The sequence below is a fragment of the Anoplolepis gracilipes genome, chromosome 4 (assembly GCF_047496725.1).
Source record: "Anoplolepis gracilipes chromosome 4, ASM4749672v1, whole genome shotgun sequence".
NCBI classification, from domain to species: domain Eukaryota; kingdom Metazoa; phylum Arthropoda; class Insecta; order Hymenoptera; family Formicidae; genus Anoplolepis; species Anoplolepis gracilipes.
The window spans coordinates 5,339,021-5,366,955 of NC_132973.1; the positions used below are offsets into that span (position 1 = coordinate 5,339,021).

General features: G+C 36.9%; 1 protein-coding gene across 2 annotated transcripts; it reads right to left on the reverse strand.

The window, feature by feature from the left end:
* Window positions 1–517: 517 nt before the first annotated feature.
* LOC140664689 (uncharacterized) lies at window positions 518–27,935 on the reverse strand. 2 transcript variants are annotated; one of them, XM_072890045.1, is made up of 5 exons: window positions 27,646–27,935; window positions 7,324–7,381; window positions 7,166–7,239; window positions 4,150–5,883; window positions 518–3,891 (listed from the first exon to the last, which is right to left on the reverse strand). In XM_072890045.1, exons 2-5 carry the CDS (start codon window positions 7,367–7,369, stop codon window positions 1,702–1,704), a joined length of 4,044 nt encoding a protein of 1,347 aa, XP_072746146.1. In that variant the 5' UTR covers window positions 7,370–7,381; window positions 27,646–27,935; the 3' UTR covers window positions 518–1,701. The 2 variants fall into 2 exon arrangements, with proteins under 2 accessions (XP_072746146.1, XP_072746147.1); XM_072890046.1 differs by lacking the exon at window positions 27,646–27,935 and adding an exon at window positions 11,095–11,267.

Here is a 27,935-nt window from a genome sequence, read left to right on the forward strand (position 1 = left end):
ATTTACCATAACTCAAGTATAGGGTTGAACACTATTAAATGAATTATTAAATCAAATGGTGATTACAATGTTTCAATTGACGGTTCGATGTTTTATTAATGTGATCCTTTGTAATTTAAAGTATCCCTTGCTCTCCAATTAACAACCCACAAAGTGAGTGTTTCAGAGTGTTTTTTTTTATCATATTTATTTTATTTCTGTTGCATTCTATTAAATCCGATGTATTTATTTACAGGAAAAAGGATTATGTTGATTACATATATATAATGCAAGAACAACAAGCATATATCGATTGTATCATTAAATGTGAATATTTTTCGTACGCATTATACATATTATGTAAAATATATATACGTTTCCAGATATATTTTTATAAACTCATTTTTACTAATCGGTCGTATCGTTCAAATAGATACAATATATCATGAGTTTCTTAACTTTTAATTAAAATATTATAATAATACAATATATAAAAACATTAAACTACACCGTACGATACTTATAAATATAGAACATACTGGGCAATATTATCTTATGAAAAAATCTCTCCTTTATTTGAAATAATTCAAGATAAAACAGTTTCTATTATTCTTATTGTTAGCTTTAAAAAATATAAGTCTTCTACAAAGTTTAAAGTGCAGAATGTACATACATATGTTGTTGTATATAAGATTTGTGGAATAATATTAAATTATTTGTTTTTTCTTTACATACAAGAATTTAAAAAAATTTGCCCAGAAAATAATATTGAAAATTTCTACGCTATTTATTCATATTTACAATATCTCTTGCTGTTCGTGTTAATTTTCTCGGTATTAACAACGAGAAATGATTTGGAGAATGATCCCTTGCGTTTCAAATAAATACAATGAGATATGATTCGTGATTATGCTAATATAAAACATAATTATTACACATCGTTATATTGTAATTCTAATTTAGTATTGCTTCGTTTATGAGTAAGCTAGAAGGAAAAGGTACAAAACAAGGATGTATGCGAAGGATATTACATGAGGACATGAGCGGGTCGAATGCTTTACCTTTTTACAGCTGTTGCACACGCAATGTCCTGTCAAGAGTACGAGAAAAAGCGCGACTGCTCTCCCGAGAGCATCATTTCATCGTTCAGCAGCGCTTCTTCGCAGACTTAACATTTTTGGTATAGCGTTTAGTTGTTAAAAAAGTCGTATATCCACTGGGAAGTATGCTAGAAATGTGATGATCGCGTGTAGAAACGCTCGATACGCCACGAGCATTATTTCTCACGACGGAAATGACAATACTTTAGAAACGGAAATAAGTACGCATAAGGCTACGGTATATATATATGTGTGTGTGTGTGTGTGTGTGTGTGTGTGTGTGTGTGAGACGTAATATATGTGAGTTCTTCTCCTCTAAGTGAGTCTCTCGAAACGCCCTTTCTAGAGACTTCACAAGTAACATAATACTTGGAGAAAAATTGTAGCCTTCGCTGACGTCTTCTCTTTTGAAATATAAATTTTCTTGCAAAATCTATATATTATAGAAAATATCGTATTTCTGTTGGCGTTTCGCTTCTGAAAAATGCTGGCAAATGTATTTCAAATTCTCCTATAAAACAATTCTTCTAATACAATTCTCCGTTCTTCTTCAAATTGGAATTATCGATCGTGTATGATTCGGCAACAGTCCGCCGTCGCGGACTATTCTTCTGGCAAATCATCAATTCTTCTTGGATAATTCCTGAAAGAAGGCCTCGATGGGCAAGGTTGGCTCGTCTGTGGTGATCTTAAAATGGGGCGAAACGAGCCTGCTCTCCGGCGAGACTGCCTTGAACATGCCCGGCTTGTCGTAAAGAGCGGACGCGGAACTTGTCAAATCCGCCACGCTCTGCGACGCTTTGGCGAATAGTTCCTCTTCGTCGAATTTGGTGGTAGTCTCCGCGGTAATCTCCTCTTCTACCTCTCGCGGCGCATCGATCTTGCTTTCGACGGACGGAGAGACTTGCGACTTCTCGACTTGACTCTGATTAAACTGCCCATCGCCAGAGACTCGTCCGCGATCGTCGTGGTTGGTCAACGTCGTGTCGATTAATGTTGCTTTTACCTCCTCGTCCTGGGAAACAGTCTCGACCCGGTGAGCCTCGTTTTTGCCCTCTTGCACGCCGAGTTTCACCGGACGGCTGTCGGCCTCCCCTTTCTCGCTGACTATCTCGTTGCCGACGAGACGGGCGGTGGACGAGGCGGCGGTCGTCATAGCCGAGTAAAAACTAGTTTCCTCGGCGGCCATCTCCGTAGGTTCTTCCTGTCGTTTACTATCCGGATACGCCGTAGCCATGGCGTGTTCCTTTTGCGAATGCAGCCTGCTTTTTACGACCGGTCGCTTGCGTATCGACGACGAGTACACGTTCTCGGGTCGCGTCGAGCTCTGCCTGACGTTTGTCTCGCTGTTAATTTGCGATCGGGAGGGACTGGTCGTGGTGGTTGCGATTCTGCTTCGATATACATTGCTACTAATTGGTCGTCTCTTTGGCACAAACTTGTTGCTCTTCTCAGTCGTTGAGGATGCCGTTTCTTCCGAGAATCGTTCGTACTCCCTCGTGGCCAGCGAGCTCGGCGTGGTAGTTCGATAATTTACTCTAGAGACGTACTTGTATCTACCAGTGGTTTCTCGGACGGTATCGCCCGGCTGTTGAGCCTGTTGATTCTTCGCGCTCGACGTTCTCTGTTTAATTTGAGAGACTCGCGTCAAGGTTTCGGCAGACGAAGGTGTCGGTGCAGCCTCCGTCGTGGACAATCGACTCTTGTAGTCTAAACGACTCTTGTAATCCTTGATGCTGAAGCGTGGCCTGGTAGCGTTGCCGTATCTCAAGGGACGCATCTTGTGAGACCTCAGGGTGGAGGAGACAATCTGAGAAGCTTGCGTCGGTTGCGGAGTAGTGGTCGTCGACGTCGTAGTCGTCGATGCAATCGTCGTCGCACGGTCGTAATAATTACCGTCGGTTTTCACGTAGAGGTCTTCCAACGGTATGCTAGTAACGATGTTTACGTTTTTCTCGCGCGCGTCCACATTGTAGTCGTCGACTTTCACGCTGATCTCCGTGAAATATTCCTGCGTTGGCACGGTAGTGTCCTCGCGATGATCATTACGGTGCTGTTCCTCTGGTCTCGCGCTCTGCTGCGAGGAGTAATCATAATACTGATTAATCGGCTGACTTGTTACGTACGAGACGCTCGGCTGATTCGTCTCGAACTGGTTATTCTCGTTGTAACTCGCTGCGGACTCTGTCGTTTGTCCGTTCAGCGACGATTGCGCGCTTTCCGTGACGATCTGCGTGTCGAAAGCGTCGTCCTGATTCACTCTGATTCGGTAACCAGGTCGTTTCCTGACGTTACCCCTCTTCTCCGCGACTGCGTCCTCGTTGTAAGTCGCTTGAGTGGGCTTTATACGTCTTCTTCGCGCGGGATCGTACTGATTGTATTGCGCTTCCTCTCTGTTATACTTGAGAAATTCCTCTTCCGTATAAGACGTTGTGACTGGTTCCTCCGTGGTTGTCGAAGGTTTCCTTCGTCGAATCGGGATACCGGGACGACGAGTTCTCGACGGTTTTTGCGTCGTTATTCCCGGCAAAGTTTGCACTTCCGGCGCCAGGGTTGTCTGAATGGGCACTTCGTCTCCGTGAAGAGTTAAGGGAACGGAGGTCTCTGCCGATTGGCTCGATGGATCCGTTGGTGAAACTTCGGGCGTTGGTTTTTTGCGACGCTGCGAATCACGGAATAGATTTGGCAGACGGTACGGCCGCGTCTCGATTTGAGGTTCGCGATAATCGACCTGTTGCTCTTGATACTCGCTCTGCTTATGCTGCTGGTATTGATAATTTTGATTTACTTGGTTCTCCGGAATTTGCGGTACCTGTAATATATATTTTATAAGATATATTTTTACAATTCTATTTTTTTATTATTTCGTACAGAAATTTATATTAATTATTTAATCAAAGTATAGAGGACAATTTTTAATAAAATTATTTATTTAATAAATAAAATTGTTAAATTCTATTAAAAGAAAATATTTGAATAAAAATAATATACTCTAATTATTAATTATTAAAGATGTGATTAATAATGTTTAATATAGAAACGCAAAAGCTAAAATTATCAAAAAAATTACCTGAGGCTGTAATCTTAATTGTTCGACATTGTAAATACCGGGCTCCGATACAAGGATATTGACGTCCGTCGTAACCTGTGGTTCGAACTGAATCCCGTACGTTTCGGGAGAGATCTTTACAATATCCTGCGATTGATTTTTCGCCGACTCCGCGGCCAATCTGGCTGCCTGTTCCTCCTCCTTCTCCTGTTGTATAAGCTGATCCAGCTCTTCCTGTCGTTTCTTCAACTCCTCCTGCTGCTGCCGTTCGATCTCCAGCTTCTGTTCGCGCTCCTGTTCCGCCAGCCTCTCCCGATCGCGCTGCAACAACTGTTGCTGCAGCAGAAACTGTTGCTCGTTAAAGTGCTTTAGAGAGATGCTCTCGGGTGTCTCGTAATCTGGTATTGGCGTCGGTGAGTAAGCCTCGACAGGATTGTAGGAGTTTTGCGGTCTTTGGTAGACGAGCTTTGGCACCTGCGTGATCTGGTTCTGGTTCACGATCTCTTGACTGAACTTGTTGGGTGGATTCTCCCTTGGCAGAACTTCGTTTATATCGGACGTATATTTACTTTTCGTCCACGTAGGCGGTGTCAGATCTTGTTGCTCCGATACATAGTAAGTGTTTGTCGTTCGAGAATTAGGTGACTCAGTCTGCGCACTAAGTTTCTCCTGCTTGTTCCGCGCATTTTGATCCGGACGTTTGTAGTCGTTTTCACGAGCGACGTCGATGGCTGTCTGGCTAAACTTGGCGGGATTCCGGGTAACAGCGGTAGTGGACGACGGCGTTGAGGAAGACGCATAGACCACGGGTGGCAGCAGAGTCTCGTACGGTAACGAGGGTCGGAAGTTATACGCGCTGTACGTGCCAGGAGACGTCACGTAGCTAACCCCATGGCTCTCGTGCACCAGGATAGCGGGGTCTCTTTCGTAAGAGGACTTGAAATGACCGTTCGGGGAGTGATTCACTTGGCTGTAAAAGTTCCCGCTGCTCGCTGCGTTTAAGATCTGTGTATTGTGTGATTGCGCCTGGTACCTTTCATAGTTACGATCATTGTCAATCTTTTGTTTGCCAAAGTCACTCGGAATCTCCGCGCCGGGTGGCTGGAAGTACGGTTTCGCGTTGCTGCTGACCTTGAGGGACTCGAATGGCTTTGCTTGATGACGGGAGCTTTGTAACGCCTGTGGCATTGCGTAGGGTGGTATGTAAGGACGATTGCTGGGATGGTTCGCGGCATGCGTCGCTGGATGATCGGTGGACGGGTAACTTTTGATGAAAAAGGTCGCGGCACGCACGGCATCCGGCAGTTGCTGATGGACATTCTGCGACGTGATGTATTGCGGCTGTCGTATGTAGTTGCTGCTGTCGCGCAGGATCGGCTTGCGGTGTTGACTCACCTCAAAACGATACGTGTCCTTGGGCGGCGGTATCAGGAACGTGTACTCCCGGGTCTCGGAAACTCCGGGCTTGCTCGGCGTCTTGGTCTCGCCACGCGCCTTCGTCGCCGCGTGTCCAAACACTGTGAAACTACCGAGTATACTCGGCGGACTGTATTCATGAACCGGCGGTTTGCCCTTCCGCAGTGGCTTCAGTTTCTCCGAGGTCGCCATGTGCTCTTGAAATTTGCTCAGCACAGGATGCACCTGCACGTTCTTCTCCAGATGGCTGGATGGCGACACGTTGGTGCCGATTGTTTCCTCGTAGGAATTGGTCAGCGGCCGCCATCCGTTCGCGATCATCGACGATCGTGTTGGTGGCTATGAACCAGAGACCCGAGCTTTATATATTTTATAGACACGAAAAAAATTCAGAAATTCAATATATCTTTTACTACAAGTCTTGTTAAATTAGGATTACGAGATTCTGCGTATTAAAAATGAAATTCGCGCACGTCAAGCATCCTTGTCTCCCTGACTATTTAGAACAATATTGTTTACAACATCCTACTTACGCAAAAATATTTTTTGTTAAAATTAACTCCTTTATATACTTTTTCATTTTCTATTTTACAACAAGAATTGTTTTAAACTACGATCTATTAAACCAGTACATTGCACTCAAGAAACTTGTTTTCTAGCCTTGCCATAAAGCTCTCATGTACCTTCCCTGTACGGTGCATCAAACACAATTTTCGTTCGTGTTTGAAGCGAAGACAACTACAGTAATGTGATACTCGAACTTCCTGAAGGTTAATGGAATGGTTCCTGTTCCAGTTTCACCACGACACGGACGTTCGAGAAAATCGTAAGTGAGATCATTATTTCCCGCCATTGGCGGTGAGCTGTGGTCGGCGTAATCAGAAAATAAGTGTACGGGGCCTTGAGAACATTATTTATTTTCAAATAACTCCTTCCCAAGTTCGTTTATTTCGGGTAACCACCCGTTCCATGATAAACCACTTATTTTATTTGAGCGCGTGTCGAGGATCCTAATAGCGTAATTAAATAAAAATTTAAAGTGTCGAAATGTCACTTTTCGTTGGCGAATATGGATAGACGTTTACGCGAATATTGCATTACACGTGAAATAAAGCCAATAGCTTTTAGATGACGGACTTCTATCTTTCATCCAACTTCCTCAGTTATTTTTCTTTTGAGATAGTCAGGAAGGAATTGTCATGCATTTCCGACTGTCAAGTCGCGTAACACGCTATTAGTATTAAAAGACTGAGAGATTTTACTTACTCGTAATTACTTATGCGATAATAAAAAGATGTCGATAAAATATCAAACGCACGAGAGAAACTATCTCGGAAAACCGTCACTTATTTATATGTATATGATTTGCTCTTTTGTAAATTTAGAGAGAGAGAGAGAGAGAGAGAGAGAGAGAGAGAGAGAGAGAGAGTGTGTGTCTCAGAGTTTATTAAAAATAATTCAAATAGAAAGTTTAAAACATATAACTTTCTGGTATTTAATATTAATTACACTGATAATTAAATATTAAATTAAAAAACAATACAAGTGATGTAATGTTAACAATTAACGATAATAATATACAGAGATGAGGTGAAATTTTTTTTATATCGATTATACTTACGGCTTTAATGTCAGCGCGATCTATTGATACGGTGATCGCTCCTATGGTGACGAATAGCCATGTCGCCAAAACACCTATATCATTTGAGTAATATAAATTAAAACTTGTTAACAGAACAGAAAATCTTGCGTATTTAACACATAATATATTATACTTACAATTCAGTAACAGTGTCGACGACATCGTGGCAGACCATGAGATCATTTATACGTGAATCTGCAACAGAAGAAATATAATTGTTTATTATTAACAGTGCGACGTTTTATTTAAAATTAATGCGCACCGCATTTGTAAGATTTGACGTTATATAATTATAAACAGATGATCGAAAAAAGATCTTTAATTAATTAAAAAAATGTTTTTTTATATAAAATACTACTTTCTCTGCGGAGAGCGGATTAAATCATACGAGAAAATAATACTTATCAATATCCCCAAGATATAAGTAGAACACCCGGCGCCTCATACTTTATCCCGCATCAAGGTGAATTAACTGTTAAAACATGAGCACGAGAAAAGTGTAACGTATCGCGTAGAGAAAGGAAGGATAGAAAGCGTCGTGCATCTATCATAATCTCCCGGATCGTTTCCGTGCTGTTTTCTCATTTTTAAATCGCGGTAATAACGAAATCCACGAAAGGGGGAGAGAATTTCTCTTTTTATACACGGCATTCGTACCATATAATACACGAATAAGTCTTTTGTACAATGTGCACGTTACTTTTGTGCAAAGTAACGTGAAATACGAGAGTTAATAGGCCCGATATTGTGATTTCGAGTCACTTGGCTGAACTCTAGCTTTTCCCGAGTGTTGTTTGCCAGAGTGACACATTCCGGCTTATCACGCGGGTATAAAAGAGAAAAAGTGCGATATAAAATTTCGCTCGCGGAGATATCGAGGGATATTACAAAGTCGTTAGTAAAATCTTAATATTCATGAGGCGGGTAACCCAGTGAATCGCTAACTATCCCATTATTGCCGCAAATGTTCGACGTAACGGCCGAAGCTACCGGATTATGAAATTGCAACATAAATTTAGATACAGTTACGATACTGCTTATGATGCCATTAAACCTTTCGCAAGTGCCTATATATAACAAAGGTAATGTAATAATGAACTGAAAATTGTATGAAATGGTAGCATAGTGTTGCAATCAACAATTATAATTGATATTTAAAGAAACAATATCGCATATAGGGGAACGTGGGGTAGAACGGCCAACGTAAGCATTGAGCAAGTCTTCAACATATTAAAAAGAAATAAATCGATCTTTTTTTTACTAAAAATATTCTTTGGAATATCCACTATAAGAAAAAACACAAGTTTATTATAAAATAATCGTTTAAATAGACGAGATTATTGATTTAATAAAAGTCTAGATTTTCGTGACATGCTTTTCATGCGGGGTATAATGGACTACCTCAAAAACTTGTTTATTTCATTAACATTGATGTCTAAAACTTTTTAAAAGCTGTATATTATAATATGATATATAGAACATAAGAATATAGATTTGTATTTTTAAATGATAACTATAAATTAATAAATAAAAACAATTCTCTTGTAATAATAAATATTTTTCTCTTTAAAACATGGAAAAATATCCTTTAATGTAATAATTTTTGGTATTAATTTTGAAAGACAGCATCTATGTGTACTCTCTTTCTTTCTCTAGTATAAAAATAAAAAGTACAACATTTCGTGGACTAATATTTCATTAAGCCTCAAAACATATTTATTTACTTTTGATCATATAAAAAATTATAATTAATCAATATTTACATAGACACAGTATGAAATTAATAAGAAAAAATCATTTTAAAACATAAATGTATTTACGGTAATAAAAAATAGAATTTTATCATTGTTTACCTTATGTAAATATATCGAAGAATTACAACTCAGTCGCGGAGAGCACAGCAAAAGCATTAAATAATTTATAACAAATTTCAACTAAAAATATTGCGACCACTGATAACAGCACGCAAAAAGGGACACCTAATAGCAATAATTGCAACATATTTCATAACATGGTAACATCTCTGTAAAAAGATATCGACTCTGCATCCCGCGGTGCCGTTCAACCCCACGTTCCCCTATATTATATAAAATAGTAAACTTCAAGAATAGGTAATGTAAGAAATAACGCACTTTCTCTTTGTTCGTTAAGTATCGGGGGTGTACAAATTGTCGACTTTGCGTAGGTACTATTTTTTTTTTCTCTTACAAGTCGTAGAAGAAAGTTTCAGACGGGAAAAAGTAAAAGTGCGCGATATTTAGTGAAGCATTTCGCCTAAACGCTCTCACTCTCCCGAACTCTTCTGCATGATCGAAATTTCATTTAATCGATAGCCGCGCGTTAATAACGCGGGACCCTAGAAATTGATTGCGCACAGCATCGCCACGTCAATTCAATCGCCGCTCATCGATTCCGACGTAATTATAAGCTCGTATTGAACCCTACGTATGAAAATTGTGCGATATTTCTTTCGCATCTGTGTATAATCATCGCATAAATGTTCAATTTTGCACGTACGCGGCTAATTACTCACAGCCGCGTATCTTGTAATCGTATATATGAGTAATTACAAATTTCTACTAAATATTCGCGTATACTAAATATCGTCCTTCATAAATGTAATATTTTTCTCAACTAATTATCAATTAATATTTATTTCGAACATTAATACGATAATGATTAATTTTGTGGATATATGTAGCGTGCTTTATTCTACAAAAATTGTATTTTAAAATTAACATTTAATTCTATTTACGTGCTGAATAATCCATTTCAATCTCTTGCGACCTTTGGGGATAAAAGTGTTCAAGTGTCAGTATTTCAGATTTTTCACCATCTGTATTTAAAAATGATCCAAAGTATGTTTTTATTTTATTTTTCTTTCCTGTTTGCCCGGAAGACGGATGTGCCACGCCACAGGTATGAAATAAAAAAAAACCCTTCGATGAATGCGCTTGCTCACAAATAATATTGTTTGGTGCTGCCATCTTTACAGTCAGAGATGGCTGCGGTAGGAAAAATCGATAGAGCCCGGTTGCATTTAAATTTCAAGCCGACTTTCGAATGAATTAATTATAAATGTCGTTGTCCAACATTCCCAAAGGATTTGATACATTTCATGGTTGACATGATGAATAGAATCGAATGTTATAAACCCGAAGTGCCAGAGTTTGAATAGTCTCTTATTTTCCGTTTTGTCAATCATTTTTTAAAGTCAATCCATTATTGAATTGAAGAAAAATATTCTGCAGTATTTTGCATTATCAAATATAAAACTCATGTTCTCGGAAAAAAAAATTTTCCAATCTGGAAAAAAGCTGTCTTCCAGATTGTTCGTTCAGTTTTTAAATAATGTGATAAAATATATAATAAGATAAACGACAAAGCGCAATGTTGTTACGAGTTAATATAACCGTGTGAAATAATAGGTACATTAATGTAAAAAGTAATCAAAGTTGCACGTTAAATATGATTTATGCGAGGCAGAATTACTCAAGAATTTTTCCGCCGTTCTAAATAATCCGATTAAAAGTTGATTGAAATACGAGCAAACTCGTGGCTGTTGCTTCTGATCTTTATGACCGCATATATTTCTCCCGATTGCCGTGCAATACAATAATACGATTTATTAAATTTGAATCAATCGAGTAAGATTTAAACCGCTAAAAATATTTTTTTTTTTTTTTGCTTACAATTAGTTAAGAACGTTTTTTTATTAGATATTTTAGAATCATTATAATTATCTTATTTAGGATAAACTTGACGCACATTTTTTATATAAAATAAAATTGAATTAAATGAAGAAAAAAATCGATATTCTTTACATTTGTTTCCATTTCTTCGTCCTCAAAGTAAATATTTATACCTTACAACAGTTAGTCTCTCATTTATATGGTAATTTTTCTTACCTAGATTCATCGACCTTGACGTAGCGTTAAAATCGATTTCCAACGGCTAGGAATGCACTTTCTATGATCTTTCGCAATTCAAAGCGCGTTCGAGTTACTGTTTTTGGAAGAACTCTTACAACCTGACGTCAGTACGAATGCGAAACTTTGGCGATTTTTTATATATCGCCAACAATTTCTTCTCACAATTTATTCACAATCTCGCATCCACGATATACGTTACAATACGTTACAATACGCCTCGCCTTTATGCGTCAATGAATACAGAATGCACTAACTGGAAATGCCATGGTATGTAGCTTAAACGGTGCAAGTGCATTAAACCGACTGACAGAAGCCTAGACGCGCAAGAGCAGCCTTTTAGCATTAATGAATTGAAATTTGCTTTATGCACATCGCTTTAACAAAGGGAGAGAGACGCCTGTGATATTTATCCGTCAATAGGCTACTATAGTATCATTTCACAAAGTAAAGCTAAATCTCATTTAATATTATCCTCTGAATAAAGAGAGAGATTACAAAGTGCGCTAACTTGAAACATCTTAATGACATTAATTGTAAGTCGTAAAGAGTTAAGACACACATCTTGTAAGACACTTTGTTCCCCTTTTCTCATTTCTCTTTAAAATTACAAAAATACGGGGGAGAAAAATCTTAAAGAATCTCTACTTTACTTTTAATTTAACCATTTTCCACAACCTGTGGCTCCAACTTATTAAACTCTATGGTATTTAATTTAGTTTTACGTGACGTAAAAAGTAATGTGTGTATATATAGGTATATATAATCGAAATTAAAAATTTTGATTTAAATATTCCACAACGAAAATATTCTTCGCGTGTAAAAAAAAAAAAAAAAAATGTTGACCGACTTCTTATCATTATTGTTCTTCATAAAGAATATTCATCGCGCGTACGTGTAGAAGGCGCATATTTTAACATAAATGAGATTCAATGATCTCGAACACATATTACGGAAATAATAAATGCCGGAATTCTGCGAATTTCCTACAGGAAAAAAGCGGCAGGTCGGAAAAGGTTGTAGCATTTCCAAAGACCGTTTTTTCTTTCCGTGTTTGTTAAACGTGCCCGATCTCACGAAGGGGTTACGCTCTGGTTCGTCTGGCCTTTCGCTTTCCACTTAGTGTATGGAAGCGGAGCCCACGCATTAATCATCAATTACCTTGCCGTAAAATTGGGCGCGCGTTACTGTTTAATCCGCGCAGAATGGGCCGGGAAATAAAACCCTGTGGGAGTACGAATATGACGTCACGTGCAGTTAGTCGCACAATAAGAGTTACGTATATTGCGTAATCTGCATGCTCTGATCGCACTGTTGCGGTTGTTTCGCTCCGTTATCCCGGTTTATCCTATTTTTCGAATAGAACAACTGCAATTATCGACGATGACAGTACGCTTTTTTTCTTTTCTTGCATGTTTGTTTCTTTAATAAAAGAAGTTTTTGCACGCTTTAATTTGGATTGTATTTAAAAGTGTAATGGAGATATTACGATCGTGAGATCGTAATGAGAACGGAAAAACAACGCGAATTTTAATTGTAAAAGACTTCGCAGTTGCTCGTGTGTTGAGAAAATTAGTATGTTGTAACGGTAGTTCCGCGAGAGTCAAGCCAGTTATATTTCCAGTCTGCTTTTAATTCTGATGATTTTTATACACGATGATTTATATGTACTTGATTTAAATTTTTGATTTATATGCACATTTTTTTGCTTTTTATGAAATAAAAAATAGCGCAGATATAAGATTCTAAAAATCCAGACAGTTAATTATGCTAATGCAAAGTAAATTATATAAGTGTATATCGATACTTTATCATTTCTATCAAGATTTATTCCTATTTGCCTGTCTTTCAGAATAATATGACATTACGATCAATTATTATACATGAAATGGTTTTATCTAGTCTACAGGGGAGCTCGTGACGTTGCCAGAGACGAAGGATCTTGCAAAATCCCTCCACGTTTCCGGACTTCTCGTTGGAAAAGATAAACCAGCCGATGGTTAAGTATGATGACACGGGAGAAGATAAAATTGGACACGCGTAATAATGGTGAAGCGGCGCGTTTATTCCGCTGTTTTTATAAGACGATGAAATCCGCCTAAGGCAATTGTGTGTGATCGCCAGTCTCTCTTCAAATAATCCGTCCCTCCTCTCTCGAAACTCTCGTGGATTCCTCCTGTCACGCGTGTGCTGGTGGCGTGCAACGAACGCAGGACGCGCACGCGTGTGTCGCAACGCCGTACGTCTGGAAACAGCGTTTCCCAAGACTTCTCTCGATGGCCTAATCATTACTGGGATCCCCATTATAACAATGACGAGCAGCGTTCGATGTCTTATTCCAGATAAGATTACGGTCTACTCGTCGCGCATGGCAACCTCCCAACATACGTATCTTGCGTACTCTCGGCGCAAATTAGACTTACAATTGTAAGACGTACCGTAATTAAGCGTCTTAACATCGCGGAAGACGCGATTTTTAACAGCTCGCAATTAAAGTCCAGAGTTTCGGGAAAGGGCATTGAAATCTCCGAGACTTTAAATTGGGATCCTTCTTTTCACGAAAATAGAATTTCACACTCAAAAAAACTGATCTTGCAACTTGAACAAAAATTTTCTAGGTGTAAAAAATTAACTGAAACAGATAAATGATTAACAAATACTGTGATAGGTATATATATTTTGTACTTGATCAGTTTAAATGACAGAGACAGAATTTATATCTGTACTATTAGTGTAATTTAGACAGACAATTTTTCTGCAATACCTATCTTTAAGGCCTATTGTTAAGGACAATTATATTTGGCAATGGGATCTAAATTTTCTAGAGGTACTTCTAGAATATTGCTGCTATAAATTCTACACGACAAACAATATTCTAACAGATACAAAAAATAGCATTAAATTTTAATTAAGACATCTAGAAATCTATCTACATTAGCAAAAAAATTTTTTGAGTGCACGAGAACCAAAAGTTTTCTCCGAAGAAATAATATAAGTATAATAATAAGTTTATAAAATACAATGTCAATTATAATTAGCAGAACCGTAGCCATTTTCGACATTTTTTTTTAAACTATAATAATATTTGTGTCGACATTTAATTAAAATAGCGGCTTTGTTTTTGATCGTACAAAAAAATGCTTTGGACAAAAAATGTGTATTTTTTGGCGCTGAATATTTTTTATATAAATATAATATTTCTGATATCTTTTACCGTTTTCGAGTTATTTGGGAAAAAACTATTTTTTTGTTGCCATTTTTAAAGGTATCGGCAAAAATATATCAAACACAGTTTGTGCCTCGACGGATTTTTGTTCACCATATATTTTTTGATATACGTACCAAGTTTTACGCTTGTATCGCAAAATGAAATATTATATAGTTTTCTTGTACTGTTATAACGCACTATTAATAACGTAACGTATTATTTCGTTTCGCGATATTGCGCAGTATATAATTTTAGTCCACTTGACTCGACATGATACTTTTCTTCCAATTCTGAAAATTGCGTAAAGCGCGATTCATTAACGGTGACATAAGACTACGTCGGAGAGAAGATAATAAGAAGATTGCGCGAGATGCTCAATCTCACGAGAACTCGGAGCACGCCCGCAATATCGAATTACTCGTTAACGAGCGAATAACAGACCACAGATGAGGCCTCATGAATGACCGGAGGATCTCTCAGACAGTTTGTACGACGAGCAGCGCATTTCCCTCTCGAATGGGATACTTTCACTGTAATGCGACAGGTCTGGTTGCGGCGAAATGATACATAAACCAACCTTAATGTTAACGTTACCGGGAAACTCGCTCGTTACAGAAAAGTGAAAGGGGAACTCATGTGCGTGCACACATATGTACGTATAATAAGTAACGAAAATGTCAAGCGGCGTGAGAATAATTCGATAACCGTGATTCGAACAGCGCACACATTGACAGTTCTCTTGTTAGGTAACTGTAAGATATATTCTATTGCGCGCGCGCCAACAGAATTGCATTTCCTCTGACAGTTCTATCGAGTAAACAGCATTATATTACACTGTCGATTTAACAGCGTGAGATCTATTAATTTTATCTCCTATACTATATATAACGCCTTTCTCTAGAAGATAACTTCGATAATTTGCTAAACGTGATTAACTCTCTGATGTGTACGCTAGGTTTCTGATTTGATTTGCTGTTTAAGTCGGAACATGCTTGTATCGGTAAAATCCGACGGCTGTTTAACTTGTAGTTAAAGCGAGTGGAGAACGTGTTGATGTTGCAATTCAGGAGAACTTCCTGATCAAACAGACTGGCTCTCAGAGAGAGCTCTGCAATATGCTAGATCGATAACGGCATCATGATAATTTATGCAGATCAGATTATTAAATCACGCATCATCCCCTTCTATACGACATCGATTAAATACTCTGACTGGTTTAACTATAATAAAACTATACATATATCAATTAATGAAAAAAACATTATTAGTTTGCCATATATAAATAATTCATATCCGATTGCATTTATTTCTACAAAAAAAAAAGCGCCATAAAAAATAAAACTGTGTTGCGTTAAATGTGAGAAAAGATGGTTAAGAACCAATTAAGAACTTTTTTTTTTGAGGTTTATTAGTGAAATTCGACGCTGCAGTTTATATAATAATAGCAATAACAGGATGGAGAAAGATGAAGATGCGCGGCGGAAATCTCTGCCTTATCGAAGTCAGATCTCGTGTCTCGTTCGCAATCTGATAATAAGTAACGAATACAGGATACTTGCAATTATTTGCATCATGTTAATTAACTTTCAGACTCTCGGGCGCTTCCTGAGTCTTGTTTGTCGTTATCGAGTTATCATTCGGCAGATGCAATTCATGTTTGTAGTATTGCAAATACTCCCGGGATTCAATAGTTTAGAAATTCTAGCTTTGTTTACTGTTCTCTGTACAGTATATTTCAACTGGTTTTTAATAACACGCGTCGAAAAATAAACAAATATCCTCGTGAAAATCGAGCACTCAATATATTCGATAATTAAAATTAAAATGCTCCATCAATATCAAACACGATAACAAATCAAAATATAATCTCAATCTAATTTTTAAATTAAAAAGTTTTGTCCCCACTGATTTATTCAATCAATCGATTACATAAATCAATTGATGTACAATATATATAATAATTACGTTAACAATGTACTAAACAGTACAATAAAACTTATTTTATGCCATGTAACGTCACCGCGAATTATTCAAAGTGCATAATACGAATGTTCCAACTGAAAAATGGTCAAACAGCCGACCTAATTATATTTGGGACAGCATAATTAATTATTCGCATTGTAAAAGTCTGTGCGTGTACTTTATTATTCAACAGACGCGCATATAATTACACGTGAAAATATATGATAATATGGATGTATTTATTATTTCAATATTTGTTTCAAATTATTATTTGAAAAACCAATGTTTCAAACCACAGAGACATGTTCAATATGTTTGGAGAAGAAATAAACTGCTCTGTGAGTTATACAAATGTAATTTGTAATATGGTTATTTTGATTATAATTTCTGGCTATTATATACCCAGATATATTATATTGATAATTTGATCTCAAGTTATTTATAAACAACGTGATAAATATACAATGTATAATTTTGAGCCAATAATTGCGGAAAATAAAAGAGAGAAAACAACGAATACAGGATGTCCTGTAATTGGTGAAAACCCTGCTATAATTGCAGATTCTTTAGATCATTTGGAATCCACTTTTTCTCAGCAAAAATATCGAGAGATGTCATTATTTTTTTGCAAGTTTCCAATTTGTATCATTATATATCTTTGTAATTAAATCTTAAATTGAAGTTCTACTAAAGTAAACTCTATCTGAAATTAACTGAAGAATATAGTTTTGGTAATTTTTTAACTTTAAAAAGTTTAGTTTGCAAAAAGCGCCTTTTTTCAATTGCTTATAACTTGGAAATGATTGATGCCTCGACATTTTCGATGAAGAAAAATCGTCTCCAAATGATCTCAACAATCTGCCATTATAGCATGTTAGGTTTTTCACCAATTACAGGACACGCTGTATATTCTATTTTTTCGTTTGAATATTCTGGTAGCAGGCTTGCTTAAAAATATTCGAGAAAAAGTTGATATTTATATTTTTAATTTCCCTCTCAAAGTGCACTCGAATAATTGACTTTAATGACGTCGTCTTTAGCTGGCTCTCCAACGTTAACGTTAATAGGACGACGCGTGCTTATAATAAAGCTATGTAAAGTGCTACAACGAGATCGACAAGTGTTCTATGACGCGAGTAAAAGTAATGATGAGATATGTCGGCGAAATACCTGAGGATACTTTCGATGTCGTGACGCATCGAGAGTAGCCGAGTAATGACGAAATCAACGTCAAGAGCGAGTAGAGTCGACGAAAATAAAATGGGAGGAAGGCCGGTCTAGCTTTCTTACTAGAACCGAGTGAAAGATTTCATTCGAGAGAAAGAGAGAGAGACGTCCAACTATCTTAGAAATTTAATGATCGAACGCGATTAATTGCATCGGACGGGTTCTCATAGCGTGTCGCGGGACGAAGTGAAACGAAGCGAGGACCGTGCTCGGAAAAGGAAAAGGATGAATTAACCAACTTTTCTCTCGATTGTTTGTACTTTCCTTAACTAATGCGAGAGATATCGCAAATCCCTCGTTTCCATAATCGATAACTGAGCAGCTCGGACACGTTTATCTACGTCAAGACTACACTCGTACCTAATGATTTAGGTACAGAATGAGAGTAGGATGAGAAACGTATATTTCAAGCTTTATAAAATCTATTTAGAATTTTATTTAAAAAAAAAAAAAAAAGAGAGAGAGAGAATAAATGCAATAAAAAGTATTAAAATTTCAAAATATTTTATAATCGATTCTCTACGAGATCGAAGCTCTGTCACATCCACGTGTACGATATGACAGTTGCGAAATTAATCTGCTCGTCGCAGATGCAAACGAACAATTCTTTTTTCCTTCGTAATAGGCTGTAAATGTAATTTTATAGAATCTTATGGAACAGAGGCTGCGGTACACATAATCGTCTGTCGAGATATCTCAAGGCAGGAAAAGTTAACACGCACTACAAAGTGATCTCGTTTGCGAAAGCTCGCAAACGAGAGAGAAGTCTCGCCTCAACGCATGCCGGATAAAGCGAATAGAGGTTCGCCGCCGCGTTCCAGAAACTCCAACTGCAGCAGTTTACGGATTACCTTGATCAAATAACGTTGCAAGTCACCGGGAATGATCGCAAATAATTGTGCATTCGCGGCCGCCCGTCTTTTCCTCTCCGGGCGAACGACGGAGCTTGAAAATTACAAACCGAGAGAATTGGATCGCTCTCGATGACAGACGGATATCATGCGCTTTCCTCAATAGTCTCAAGGAAACTATCCGGATTATCTAGGTCGTCGCGACTCTTGACGCGCCTAGATACGTGAGTTAATATGCATAGCTGGGCGCTGCCACGCCGATTCCTGTAGGTCACGTAGCTTCTAGAATGAAGAAAAGTGTCTCGGCGAAGGGAAAGTTATGACAATTTCGAGGGAGCCGGCAGGCGCGTCCTCCTCTTTCTCCCCCCCCTCTTTCTCCCCCTCCTTCTACTCGTCACCGCGAGCGACCTCGATGCACGAGCAAGTGCAGCGCTCGCATGCGACAATGATCGTACACACACGACCGGTTCAATGCACACGGTCGATGAATAATGCACGAGAGGGTTAAGTAAGATCACGACTCGTCACTCTTCGGGACTCTCGATAATTGCACGGATGCGCGGGGTTAATTGAATCGATTATTCCGAAAGCGACACGCGAAACACGCGGCAGCGAAACTGGTTTTTCCGCCGCCGACGACGACGAAATTGCACGTCATTGAACGTGACGGCGGGTCTCTCGTGAAGAAACCATAAGATTGATTACGTAAAATATTGAAAGAAAAAAAAGTATACCGGGTGAGCCAAATAATCTGTTACAATCCATTTTCTCTGAAACTATTAAAGATATATAGTTGAATTTTTTTAATATTAAATGGCACACACAGGGGCTGACTACTTGGTGTGTAAACAAATTTTTGGGGGCTTCTTAGGGGGGCAAAAAAAGAGAACCATTAAGTGAAACATTTTTTTATTCTGCATTATTAAACAGTTATGGAAAAATTCTGTATGCAAAATAACAAAAATGTTTCAAACAAATGTTATTAATTTTGATGAGAGCTATTCGAGTATAAAAAAATTGTACCTCGTTTCCATTTAAAAAATAAATAGATTTCTTTTTTTGTTTCCCTAAAAGCCCCCCATAAAGATTTCTTTACATCAAAAACTCAGCCCCTGTGTGCATTTGATGTAAAAAAATTCAACTTCATATCTTTAATAGTTTCAAAGAAAATAGCTTGCAACAAATTATTTGACCCACTCTGTATATATGTATATATCTGTATAACAAAATGTTGTAATTACGCGCGAAAGTAATCATTTGACGAAGGTAAGCGAAACCGGTCGTAAAGATAAAAAAAATCGATCATAATTAAAAAGTTTTACTGAATCTATTTTTTGCACAGCACAATCTTATTACGCAATATATTCGCTAGAAGGGATCGAAATAATATACGGATGAAAAATACAGGAAAGATTTGTGTGTGTGTACTTTCTCATATTATAATTATAATGCGTTAAAAAAAGTGGGAACCATTGTCGTCTTCTCTCACGTCGCCAAACTCGGGAACAATAGATTGCGTTTCTTTCTCACCAAATTATATGTAACGCATTTTATCACCGACATGGTTTTTGTGTAATTTTGTGAGAACTCACGTAATACTGTTACATTACTTCAAGTTTTCAAAGAATACAAGTGCATTCGGTCTAACTGATTAATCATCAGACTCGTTCATTTTCATAAACTTTATATTAATTTTAATATTTTTTTATAGGGGAACGTGGGGTAGAACGGCCAACGTAAGCATTGAACAAGTTTTCAACATATTAAAAAAAAATAAATCGATCGTTTTTTTAGTAAAAATATTCTTTGGAATATCCACTATAAGAAAAAACACAAGTTTATTATAAAATAATAAAATAATAGTTTAAATAGACGAGATTATTGATTTAATAAAAGCCTAGATTTTCGTGATATGCTTTTCATGCGGGGTATAATGGACTACCTCCAAAACTTGTTTATTTCATTAACATTGATGTCTAAAACTTCTTAAAAGTTGTATATTATAATATGATATATAGAACATAAGAATATAGATATGTATTTTTAAATGATAACTATAAATTAATAAATAAAAACAATTCTCTTGTTATAATAAATATTTTTTTCTTTAAAACATGGAAAAATATCCTTTAATATAATAATTTTAAATATTAATTTTGAAAGACAGCATCTATGTATATTCTCTTTCTGTCTCTAGTATAAAAATAAAAAGTACAACATTTCGTGGACTAATATTTCATTAAGCCTCAAAACATATTTATTTACTTTTGATCATATAAAAAATTATAATTACGCAATATTTAATAGACACAGTATGAAATTAATAAGAAAAGATCATTTTAAAATATAAGTGTATTTACGGTAATGAAAAATAGAATGGTATCATTGTTTACCTTATGTAAATATATCGAAGAATTACAACTCAGTCGCAGAGAGCACAACAAGTGCATTAAATAATTTATAACAACTTTCAACTAAAAATATTGCGACTACTGATAACAGTACGCAAAAAGAGACACCTAATAGCAATAATTGCAACATATTTCATGACATGGTAGCATCTCTGTAAAAAGATATCGACTCTGCATTATTGTACCCCGCGGTGCCGTTCTCCTATTATGTATATGGCAATATTCCTTTTCTCAAGTCATATTATTTATGATATGATATATTAGTCTAATTATTTACGTATTAAAATTATTTTAAAAATAAATTGTTGAAATTTTATTAAAAAATTTTTGAATAAATTTAAAAATAATTAATTTAATATATTTAAAATGAAAAAATTAAATAAAAATAAAATAATGGGCTCAATAATTCTTTTAAAAAATATAGATCTTATTAACTTTGAAATTTCATATTCTGTTGATTATTAATCGATATCTTGATCCAAGAAACTAAAGTAGATTTTTTTCTTTTCAACATACTTTTTTCTAATCATTAAAGGAAAATGAACGTTATATATTTCGAGCTCGGAAGCGTCAACTTTACGGAAGTTTCCGTGGCACACTCGCCTACCTTCACATCCCGTCGATTATATCGGAACCATAACTGGAAAAAAGAAAAAACTTTCTCCGTTCTAAGAGCACCCGTTTCTCACTAGGAGACCCACCTGCGGTCTCGTTCTTGCACGAACCGAGCACGTGCACGCAAAAGGCGAATTTTCGCGAGAGACGGAGAAAAACCCGTCTGACACAAATGGAGCTTCTTTCACACGTGCTTGCGCGTACGTAAGGTTGTTAACGAACACGTAGTAAATTTATTCCCACCATGCAGTTCCCACTATATTGAAAACTTCGGAGCATCTTTGCAAAAGTTACATTTCCACTTCATCGGCGCGCTGTTGCTGACTACCGTTCGATCGGGAAGCAAAATCGGCATCGTGCTGCTTAAACAGCTGCTGAAGCAGCTCGTCGTACATTTAGGTGAAATTCTTATAGAAATGGTTACGCAAAATGAAATCTAAAATATAAAACACTCTAGCTATTTCCTGTATATCTGCCAAAACAAAAATAAAAACTGAAAAGAGTGAAAGAATTCGTAAGATGTATACATTTAAAAGTTGGAAAATCACATTCAAAACAATTGAATATAAGCGTCACGTGCTGCTTTAACAACCACTAAAGTCATACGTTTAAGTATAAAGCTGTTATGCAAAACGAAATCTAAAATATAAAACACTCTCTAGCCTTTCTTACATATCTCTTAAAACAAAAATAAAAACTGAAAAGAGAGAAGGCATTCGTAAAAGTTAGAAAATCATATTCAGAATAATTGTTTCCTCGCGTGTTAAAAATAATCATGGAGAAATCTCGGTAAAGAAGTACATTTCTTCACCTGGCATCTTAATGTGTATATTGGTAATCAGCACTTGGAAGTAATTGGAAGGAAATTTGATAAACTACGGAAATTTCGGTAACATCGGGGAGATAACGGTTCGATCTTTCGAAAGTTTGATTATGCAAATATTCGTGTCGCATCACTAATTCGAGTAATAGCGTCTACCGTGGCTGACACTGTTACGTGACTGTTTTGGCACACACGGCATAAGTGTGATTAATATACAGCATGCGATCGGAATGATCGACGCATTGGGAAAGGATATTATATTTTCTATTTGTCCCGAGAAAAAGAAAGAGAGAGAGAGAGAGAGAGAGAGTCGCGATAATGATTTCAAACGCGGTAGATTTGACTTATGAAAGCGACGATCAAGCGCGGCTGCCACGCGGCCTGAATACAAGAAATGAAATTGTTGCTTTTCACTCTTCTTCTCTTCTCTCTCTCTCTCTCTCTCTCTCTCTCTCTTTGTTTCTCTTCTTTTTCCCCCCAGTTTCTCTCTCTGTCATTCATCCGTCAAGAGATGGGATAATATTCCGCGGCCCCGTGTAATAGAAAGTAGTGCTCGCGGAAATCAATTCACGCACGCAGAAGCGATAAGCGGGTCAGTTAGCCTGCGATATATATCGGTACGTCGTTAAATTTGATCGAACCCGCGTGAATTTTGAATCCGATAGAATAGTATCGATTCAGATGTGCTACCTGTCCGATCGTTATTGGTGCTTCAACAGAGACAGCTCATTCGGAACGACCGGTTCGATGGAACGACCGTGGTGTCTCATTTCTTCGTCCTCTCGCGTTTGTTCGACCGCCTGTGTGTTTGCGATTTTACATTGCAAAAATTAAAAGTTACGCTCGCAGTAATCGAACGGTTCAATAACAAAATGGTACAGGGCAACAAATATATTTCCTTCCTTTCCTCTATATTTTTCCGCGACGAATTACACGTTTAATGTTTTTAAACGAAAAATATGATTTGAAAAAAATCAGAATTTCCATATTTTTCTTGGTAAAAGTGTTCTGTGCCAAGTATTTTTTTATTCATAATATTTGTGAAATATGCAAAGAATCTCGCTTGCTCATTCTCTGCCTCTTTCCAAGATGACCGAGTTAATTGTCATCGAAAATTTTCGCTCGTTAGTGACGGAAGTAGCGACGCATCGTGATAAATGACGGATACAATTTATTTCCAATTACATATCATCGTTAGATTGGAAATTGGAAGATTTCGAGCATTATCATCATTACACTCACGTACTCTCAAAATGTTCTACAAATCATTTAGACAGGCGCGTTCGATTTATTAACGAAATGCACTCTAATGACACACCGTTTACCGCATCATCCACGTATATAAAGTGGCACGCTCTCCATGAAAATGTTCACGAGAGATTAACGACCTCTTTTCGTCATTGAGCAAGAAAGTGACAGGAACGAAGTGAACGAGGCATATTCCGCCTATCAGAAATTGATCGACGCGATCGCATACCGGTTTTGTAATTACACAATTCCATTCACACGAGAGTTCCAATACACTTCTATTATTACCGATGTCGAAGTCGTAATAACCGTCTCCCACAAATTTATTCACTCGCTTTCGGATTATTCGCATTCGCGACGAATGGAAGAATAAGGCTCGCGAAACTCCTACGGGTTAACTCGTCAATTATGCTACGATTAGAGTAATGAAATATATAATAGACCGATTTTCCTTGGGGCAAAAACAGATTTTAATCAAAAATTTTCTTCTTCAAACGCGCTTTTAGTCCGATATGATCAGTTGAAAGCAGGTTAAACTTGGAAAAAACTCGTCGTTCAAATCGATTATTAAAATAATTAGAGCTCTATTTTGTTATTATATAATATATTACGTAAGACTATCGTATAAATACATATTGCCTTATATTTTCTTGCATTACTCTTGAAAACAGATACGTGATAATAAAAAATAATAATTTCCATATAAAATCTAATAAATTGGCTGTTTAAAGTAATTAAAATTAGTTATTTGAAACACAATTACTTACTGTTTTGTCTACTTAAAAATATACTTAAAAAACAATATATAATTAACGTATATAATAATTAATATTCATGTTTACTGTGTATATAATTAATACATGTGTGTGATACATACGCTTACTCATTCTGAGTGACAAAGTTAATTAAGTTTAACGTCATAATTTAATGATTGCTGTTTGAAATTCAGAAATTACATATGTCATTTTACACGAGAGAGAGGAATAACATTGTGCTGCGTAGGGCCGATCTATTTTTTCCGACTCTCGTGTTCAAACTGTTCCCTTTTTCTTTCTTTTCTCTTCCCTTCGGCATTTTTTACTCGGGTTGGCAGTTCATACGTTGGCTGTACGTGACGTCGCCGGGATATACGTTATCCGGCGTGGCGAGCGAATGTGATAGCGTAGTGAAAAGCTTGCGTACCTTTTACCCGACCAGGGTGAGGGCAAAAAAATTTATTATTCGTTAGCCAGCCCCCGATAACCCCCCGGGCGAATCCGGATGCGAATATACGACTCGCTTACGGAACGAGCGGGTGAAAATTCAAACGTGCGTTTGACCCACTTGTCGCGGCCGATCGATGAAATTCGATTCTACTGTTGCCTGTTTTCGACGTCGATATGCATTAATCACACTTTGACAAAATACAACGTAAAATACGACGATTGTGCAAACCGACGTATAATGACATTGATGGAAAATTTATAGAATTGCAAATTCTATACACAAATTGATGGTATGTAATTAATCGGTTTGAAAATCCTTTACTTTCAAAACGTGCTTTAGTTTTTCAACATAATTGGGGAAATATTTTGCTAAGATTATATTGTATCTAGAGATAAGATAAAATGTATACTTATATAATAAAATCAAGATAATCGCGTTATGTTATTATGAAACCATTTCATGTGCTTGAAAATTTTTTGTACAATTACATTTTATATATATTACATATATTATATTTATTACAGGTTCGCGAATTATGCGTAAGTTGGAGCAAAATAAAAAAAAATTTACTCAAATATATTGAAATCTTATACCCTTGTATCATGATTATAATTTTAAATAAGAAATCATAAATGATGCAACATCCCCAATCTGAGAGACACAGGATTAAATATATCCACAATTCTAGGGTTATCGTCCAAGAGGGTGTTCGGCTAATCTCATCGGTTTCGTCAAATATTTACAAGATGTGAACAGGTCCGTACGTAGTAAAATGCTGTGCCACGAGATATGTAATGTGTACTCGGACGCGTGTAACCCAGATGATCGTACTTAGGAGGCGGAGAACAAACACGCGTGGACGTCATCCATTATTTGCGATATAAAGTGCAACATTATCGAACGGCCGCTGCGGGCCATGAATTCATTCGCTGTGCTTTCCTCATATATTTCAGTGTATTTTTCTTCCGTCGTTACCGAGCCGCCTATCCCCTTTCCCGTGCAATCCCCGAATAAATGGTCACGATATATCGGCTTCTGTAAATAGCGCACGATGCGGATGCGCCTATACATGCAGAATTATGATCGATATATCCTCGATAATAAATGTCTGACCATAAATGTTTCATACGGGATCGTAAAAAAAGGATGGAAAGAAAAAGGCGATCGTGATATGCATATAAAGCGTGTTGACATGTCTGTATAAGCTATAAATGACGGTGGAAAAATAAAAAAAAAAAATATATATATATATATATATACTCTTACGATCCAGTGCTGCAGTGCCTCTAAGATTTCGACGCAATTTTAGAATTACACTTTTCCCGACTAGAGCGCAAAATTTTATGGTATCTAACGTTATGTTATGTCAAGTTCTTTTGAGGATCTAGCTGACGGATAAAATTTTTAGAAGGCAGTTCTCGTTTTCTGAGTTCGAAGGTTTATGCAGTATCTTTTATTCCAACTATAAATTTTTGATAAGAGCTTCTGCGCGCGCTCGCTCTTTCTTTCTTTTTCCTTTTCCATTTCACGGATCTGTGCTCTGGTGCAATCCAACACGAATGACAACTTTGCACAAGGTAAAGAGAAATTTGCTCATTTATTTTTATTAGATGTGTCAAGTTTCTTTAGCATTGGATATTATTATAGATATGACATATACATATATATTATAATGTCGCAGATATTAAATATTATACTCGGTGTAAAAAATTATGTAATTATAGAAAAAGAGTTTTCGAGCACATGAAATAATGGTTTTACAATTATGTAATTACAATTAAGTACCTTGGTTTTTTACCCGAATACATGTGATATATCAACGCATTAAAATATTTTATATATATTTTATATATAAAATATTTGTAAAGAACATTTCACGTAGCATACATACAATTAATACTGAAACTTATCGGTCCGCGTTCTACCCCGATTTTGAGAGTAATAATCGATTTGAAAGATGCACTCGCGGAATCGTCGCGAATCAATAAACTGGGTTATGGTTACACACCTCTTGTTACGGATATCGCATAGTATAATTTACATGCCGATACTTGAAGGATAACTTTCCAGATACGACAAATAGTACGATTCATGAATCGAGCAATCTGTACGTTAACCTGACAGAAGATGATACCTATAATTTTATCTGATAATTAAGATATATCGAGGAGGAGTATATATTTATTACTCGTTTCAAACATTAATATGAGATATAACACCAGAAACAAATAAAAGATATATCAATGGAATACATATCTATTATTATCTAGCGGTTGTTGATACTCTTTTTGAGTGTGTTTTAATTATGTTGTGTGTAAAAATAAAGAAAAAAAAAAAGAGAGAAAGAGAGAGAGAGAAAAATTACCCGGAGCCTTTAAATTTTTATATTAAATGCAATTAAAAATGGAAACGTTACACAAGTTGCAGAAGATGTTAGTTTGTTGTCCCATTAAATGTAATTTAATGTCTCGTATATACAACAGAGGGATAAAATGTTAAATTAAATATAAAGATACATTAATTACAGTTAATACATGTTGTCAAAATATATATCATCGGGGTTCAACGTGAATATATTCCGCGGCTCGAGGATATTCCAATAACCACATTAGTCGAGGTCAATATTTACGTTATGATTATGTTAATGCACGAGTGCACAACCGATTCGAATCTCAATGGACTCTCGTGCACCGTTTATTCAACACAGGCGTTAACACTCACTGATAATCAACAATGGGTGCGTTGGAACGACGGATATAATTCAAAATTATCAATCAGCTGTCAGATAAAAATTTAGATTGGTTGTTCCATCCGCGCAATTGATAGAAATTTATCTCTCGTCCCTGTCATTTATCACTTTTGGGCGATAATCGACATTTACCAAATTTCTCGCACGACCTCCATTAAATTACAATTTCTCTCACAAGCGTCTAAAGCAGCATCAACTACCATGATTACCCATGAACATTGCGTACTCACTTGCACGTTGCCCCGGCGTGTATTCCTGCGGCAAATATCCACGGGGATCACCGCGATCAATGAATTGGACCAGATGCTTTGGCGAATCGATAAACCGCCTGCGGCTTTGCTGCGCGTATTTCAAAGTGCGCGATCCCGCGCGATCCGCGAATCGATCGAGAGTGGATCGCAGGCCCCGCTACGTTTTACTGCCTCACATTAACTATACCGACTACGGGACTAGCACATACTGGCTGACCGTCGGTCTGCGAGGGAAGACCTTCTCTCGCTCGCTCGGAGGTTTCCACCGA